This window comes from Salvelinus namaycush, chromosome 37, assembly GCF_016432855.1.
Source record: "Salvelinus namaycush isolate Seneca chromosome 37, SaNama_1.0, whole genome shotgun sequence".
NCBI lineage: Eukaryota > Metazoa > Chordata > Actinopteri > Salmoniformes > Salmonidae > Salvelinus > Salvelinus namaycush.
Window position 1 is genome coordinate 26,208,833 of NC_052343.1, and position 6,000 is coordinate 26,214,832.

The 6,000-nt window shown below is 45.2% G+C and overlaps 1 protein-coding gene across 1 annotated transcript in view; it reads right to left on the bottom strand.

The window, feature by feature from the left end:
• LOC120030930 (phospholipid-transporting ATPase ID-like) overlaps nt 1–6,000 on the bottom strand; it is a 55,497-nt gene that overhangs the window by 10,725 nt on the left and 38,772 nt on the right. Inside the window, exons 21-25 of the mRNA XM_038976435.1 lie at nt 4,937–5,201; nt 4,082–4,265; nt 3,222–3,445; nt 2,127–2,210; nt 699–944 (exon numbers count right to left, since the gene is read on the bottom strand). Coding sequence (XP_038832363.1) covers nt 699–944; nt 2,127–2,210; nt 3,222–3,445; nt 4,082–4,265; nt 4,937–5,201 — 1,003 coding nt within the window. The remainder of the gene's footprint in view (nt 1–698; nt 945–2,126; nt 2,211–3,221; nt 3,446–4,081; nt 4,266–4,936; nt 5,202–6,000) is intronic.

Sequence of the window (6,000 nt, forward strand, 5' to 3'; positions counted from 1 at the left end):
CACACACACACACACACACACACACACACACACACACACACACACACACACACACACACACACACACACACACACACAGAGAGATTTAAGCAATAAGGCATGAGAGGCTGTGGTACTATGCATGGCCAATATACCAAAGTTAACGGCTGTTCTTAGGCACGACGCAAGGCACGACGATGCGGAGTAACTAGAAGAGTAAAAATACATGTTTTATCATACCTGCGGTCTATGGTCTGATATACCACGGCTTTCAGCCAATCAGCATTCAGGGCTCTAACCACCCAGTTTGTACTGAAAGCCGGTGTATATCAATCAAGTTTATTTTATATAGCCCTTCGTACATCAGACCGTATATATCAGACCGTATATAATAATAATAAGACACTTCGGGGGGTTGTGGTATATGGCCACTATACCATGACTAACAGCTGTATCCAGGCTGTACTCTGCGTTGTGTCGTGCATAAGAACTGCCCTTAGCCGTGGTGTATTGGCCATTACCACAAACCCCTGTGGTGACTTATTACTATTATAAACTGGTTACCAACATAATTAGAACAGTAAACAAGTCTTTTTGCTTAATACCGTGGTATATTGTCTGATATACACATGACCCAAACTACCCGCTTTATCATATGTAGCAAACCTTCAAACATGTTGCCTACAGGAAGTGGATAATACAGTCCTCCCCCCGCTCACCTGCACACTGACCACGATCACCAGGGCGGTGGCTGTGGTAACAGCAAAGGTCTGGTAGTCAGCGAGGGGTTCCCCGGTGCCCTGGGTTCCGTGGGACAGGATGGCGTAGGGTACGAAGAACAACACAACACTAGTGTAGATACCCTGGGTTATACAGATGAAGAACTCTCTCTTGTTGAACAGCAGGTTAAGCTGACCTGGCTCATACAGCTTAGGATACTCCAGACTACGCTGCTCTGGGACGTCCTACAGAGGGAAAGAGGAACAACCAGGGGTCAAGGGTCAAAGGGTACAGAGTAGAGGTCGACCGATTATGATTTTTCAATGCCGATACCGATTATTGGAGGACAAAAAAAGCCGATACCGATTAATCCGCCGATTTATTTAAAACATTTTTTTTTTTTTAAATATATATATATCATACACACACACACATTTTTTTAATAATGACAATTGCAACAATACTGAATGAACAATGAACACTTTTATTTTAACTTAATATAATACATAAATACACACACGCACACAGCTCTGAAGTGACAATGATACTGAAGAGTCTGCTTAGGAGACAAATACTCTCAACTGTTTGAATAAAAATAGACGATAAACGGTAAAATAACGAAGGAACCCCTTTCAAATTCAGCCGCAAGTTATTACAGGAATTATAACGCGTCGACTATTTCTCTCTAAACCATATACCTTTGACTAATCAGGAAACTATCACCTCGAAAACAAAACGTTTATTCCGTTCCGTATTTTATCTAACGGGTGGCATCCATGAGTCTAAATATTCCTGTTACATTGCACAACCTTCAATGTTGTCATAATTACGTAAAGTTCTGGCAAATTAGTTCGCAAAGAGCCAGGCGGCCCAAACTGTTGCATATACCCTGACTCTGCGTGCAATGAACGCAAGAGAAATGACACAATTTCACCTGGTTAATATTGCCTGCTAACCTGGATTTCTTTTAGCTAAATATGCAGGTTTAAAATTATATACTTGTGTATTGATTTTAAGAAAGGCATTGATGTTTATGGTTAAGTACACATTGGAGCAATGACAGTCATTGATTGATTGTTTTTTATAAGATAAGTTTAATGCTAGCTAGCAACTTACCTTAGCTTACTGCATTCGCTAACAGGCAGGCTCCTCGTGGAGTGCAATGTAATCAATGCAAGATTGGATCCCCCGAGCTGACAAGGTTAAAAATCTGTCGTTCTAACGTTCCTAGGACGTCATTGAAAATAAGAATGTGTTCTTAACTGACTTGCCTAGTTAAATAAAGATTAAATAAAGGTGTAAAAAAAAATCGGCAAATCGGCGCCCAAAAATACCGATTTCTGATTGTTATGAAAACTTGAAATCGGCCCCGATTAATCGGTCGACCTCTAGTACAGAGGCAGAGTGTGTGTGCCTGGGAGACTCACCTGGTCAAATATTCCCATGGCCAGCACGGGGAGAGAGGTGTAGACGATGTTATAGAGAGTGATGAAGTACTGATCATATACTGTCTGAGAGAGAGAGAGAGAGAGAGAGAGAGAGAGAGAGAGGGATAGAGAGAGAGGGAGAGAGAGAGAGGGATAGAGAGAGAGGGAGAGAGAGAGAGAGAGAGGGAGAGAGAGAGAGAGGGATAGAGAGAGAGAGAGAGAGAGAGAGAGAAATAGAAAGAGAGAGAGATAGAGAGAGAGGGAGAGAGCGAGAGAGGGAGAGAGCGAGAGAGAGAGGGATAGAGAGAGAGAGAGAGAGAGGGATAGAGAGAGAGAGAGAGAGAAATAGAAAGAGAGAGAAGGATGAAGAGAGGGATGGAGAGAGGGAGAGAGAGAAAGATGGAGAGGGAGAGAGAGAGGGAGAGTGAGAGAGAGGGATGGAAAAAGAGAGCAAGAGAGAGAAAGAGAGAGAGAAAGAAAAGAGAGAGACAGAGGGTAGGAGGGAGATAACAGAGAGAGAGAGAGAGAGGGTGAGAGAGAGAGAGAGAGAGAGAGATAGAAAGAGAGAGAAGGATGAAGAGAGGGATGGAGAGAGGGATAAAGAGAGAGGGATGGAGGGAGAGAGAGAGCGATGGAGAGAGAGAAAGATGGAGAGGGAGAAAGAAAGAGGGATGGAGAGAGGGAGAGTGAGAGAGAGAGAAAGAAAAGAGAGAGACAGAGGGTAGGAGGGAGATAACAGAGAGAGAGAGAGAGAGAGAGAGAGGGAGAGGGTAGGGATAGAGAGAGAGAGAGAGAGAGAGAGAGAGAGAGAGAGAGAGAGAGAGAGAGAGAGAGGGTAGGAGGGACATAACAGAGAGAGAGAGAGAGAGGGTGAGAGAGAGAGACACACAAGAACGACAACCTCACCCCATTTAAGACCAAATATAACATCATGCCCCATGAGTCTGGTCTTCAAGCTTTATAGTTCCTCCTAAACACTCCTAACATGTTTTTTTGACAGTGAAGTCAAAATTATTTAACTCAACCCAACTTATAAAACCCTTTACCCCTCACCTCTAAACCACCGTTCCTGATCCCTCACCCCTGACCTCTCACCTGGGCAGAGAAGCCACAGAAGAAGCCGAACCAGAAATGCACCATGGTGAAGGCAAAGTTCTTGTAGAAGAAGTAGCAGAGGAAGCGACACATGCGGAGGTAGGACCAGCGTCCGTGGACCAGCAGCAGGCGCTGGAGGAAGCGGAACTGGGAGAAGGAGTAGTCAGATGCCAGCACTGCCTGGATGCCCTCCTGACCACTGATGCCCACTCCTATATGAGCCGCTGGGAGGGGGGGAGAAATACAGACACTTCATATAGGATATAGGAGAGGAGACAAGGACAGGGAGTAACTGTAGACAATTGAAAAGTGTAATTATCAGGGGTGTTAGTGCTGGGCTGGCACAGAAGCCTGCTATGCTCTTCCCTTAAATTCAGGTTTGGTAACCAGTCAACAAGTTGAGTAATCGCTCACAGGTTGAGTAATGTCCAGAAAACAGGATGTGAAACCACATGGACCTCTCCTCCCTCAGAGGCCTCCTCTCTTCTGCTTTTCATACACACACACACACTCACACACTTGTATGCGTGCACACAAACACACACACACGTGCATGCATGCACACACACATACATACACACAATTGTGAAAGGCATGGTGAGGCGTGAGAAAAGAGGACGTAAGGAGAGAGAACTACACATAAACAAATACAGTGGGGATTCTGGGGACTTTCCATGACCTTACAAATAGACTGTGCTGCCAGAGCACTTTGCTTCAATATATCTCCTCGTTCCCCTTATCTCTCAATTCTTCCCATCTCTACCCATCTCTGTCATCTTTGCCAAGCACTTCTGTCACTCTCCCTTCCTCCAACCCTCCTCCTCCATCCTCTCCTCCATCCCTCTCTCTCTCTAACTTACTCTTGATCATGCTAACATCGTTAGCCCCGTCTCCTATGGCCAGGGTGACAGCTTTCTTGTGTTTCTTGATGAGCTCCACCACCAGGGCTTTCTGTAGAGGAGTCACCCTGCAGCAGATCACTGCTCTACAGACACACGCTGTTGACACAAACTCCCCCTCCATATCAGCCTCCAACGCATGGGCCTGACACAGAGAGAGAGAGAGAGAGGGAGGGAGGGAGGGAGGGAGGGAGGGAGGGAGGGAGGGAGGGAGGGAGGGAGAACTTGTTTGGATATTTTAGATTTGTTATGAGCGCCATGTTGACATGTTTTCTATTGCACAAGTAGTGTGTCCAGTGTCGTGGTGTTTGTATATCTAATGAGTTATATATCCCCTAGATTACTAAGGCAGCTGTTTTGAAGCCACCGCGCCTCCATCTTGGCTCTCCCTCACCAGTGTAAAACACATTTAGGAAGGTAAAGAAATGCATTTATTAATTTCTATATTTGTTTTTGTCATGTTTATTCTATTACAGACACCTTAATGCAGACTTTTAAATGATATTATGTGAGCTAAACATAAAAAAGACATATATAAAAACAAGTATAATTTTTTTAAAGTACTAATTTTACTGTCCCCACGACAACAAAAACACTTAAATACATGTAATTTAACCTTGAAAAAATTTACAACTTTAATTTTGTCCATTTAATTGAAATACTGTACAATTCCATTCATTCCAATGGAAGACTGCTCCTTCTGGGCAGTGCCAGTATGGCTGACCAGTGGCATCAAAGCCTCTCGTTGGCCATTACATAGCAACAGCAATCCAGGGCTTAAATACATAATTGGTGTGAGTGTGTGTGTCGTCTCACCAGGCTATGTCCGTTGATGACGAGGGCGAACTCTCCAGATATGGAGTCTAGCGTGGTTGAGGAGGGGGGTCGAGGGGCGGGAGGGCCAGGGGGAGGGGGACATTGCTGCTGTTTGTCCCCCACAGAGGGCCACTCTCTCCCCTCTCCTCCCCCGTCTCCCCCAAACCCATTCCCCAGAGAACAGGCCTCGCCCCATCCCTCCATCCCCTCCTCCTTTCCTCCCTCTCTCGTACGGGCAAACTCTATCATCCTCTCCCTCGCTCTCCTGAAGAGAAAGAGAATGAGGGAGGAGAAATGACAGGACAGGACAAAGAGATGAGGGTGAATAGTTAATTAATACACTGAACAGAGAGCGACAGATAGAAAGAGACAGAGAGACAGCGAGAGAGACAGAGAGAGAGACAGAGAGAGAGAGACAGAAAGAGAGCAACAGAGAGAGAGAGACAGATAGAGAGAGACAGAAAGAGAGACAGAGAGAGACAGAAAGAGAGACAGAAAGAGAGAGATAGAGAGACAGAAAGAGAGAGACAGAGAGAGAGACAGAAAGAGAGAGACAGGGAGAGAGAGAGATAGAGAGAGAGAGACAGAAAGAGAGCAACAGAGAGAGAGAAACAGATAGAGAGAGACAGAAAGAGAGACAGAGAGAGAGAGACAGAAAGAGAGACAGAAAGAGAGAGACAGAAAGAGAGACAGAAAGAGAGAGACAGAAAGAGAGAGACAGAGAGACAGAAAGAGAGAGACAGAGAGAGAGACAGAAAGAGAGAGAGAGAGAAAGAGAGAGACAGGGAGACAGAGAGACAGAAAGAGAGAGACAGAGAGAGAGACAGAAAGAGAGACAGAGAGAGAGACAGAAAGAGAGAGACAGAGAGAGAGACAGAAAGAGAGAGACAGAAAGAGAGAGAGAGACAGAAAGAGAGAGACAGAAAGAGAGACAGAGAGACAGAACAAGAGAGATAGAGAGAGAGAAAGAGAGAGACAGAGAGACAGAAAGAGAGAGACAGGAGAGAGACAGAAAGAGAGAGACAGAGAGAGAGACAGAAAGAGAGAGACAGGGAGAGAGAGAG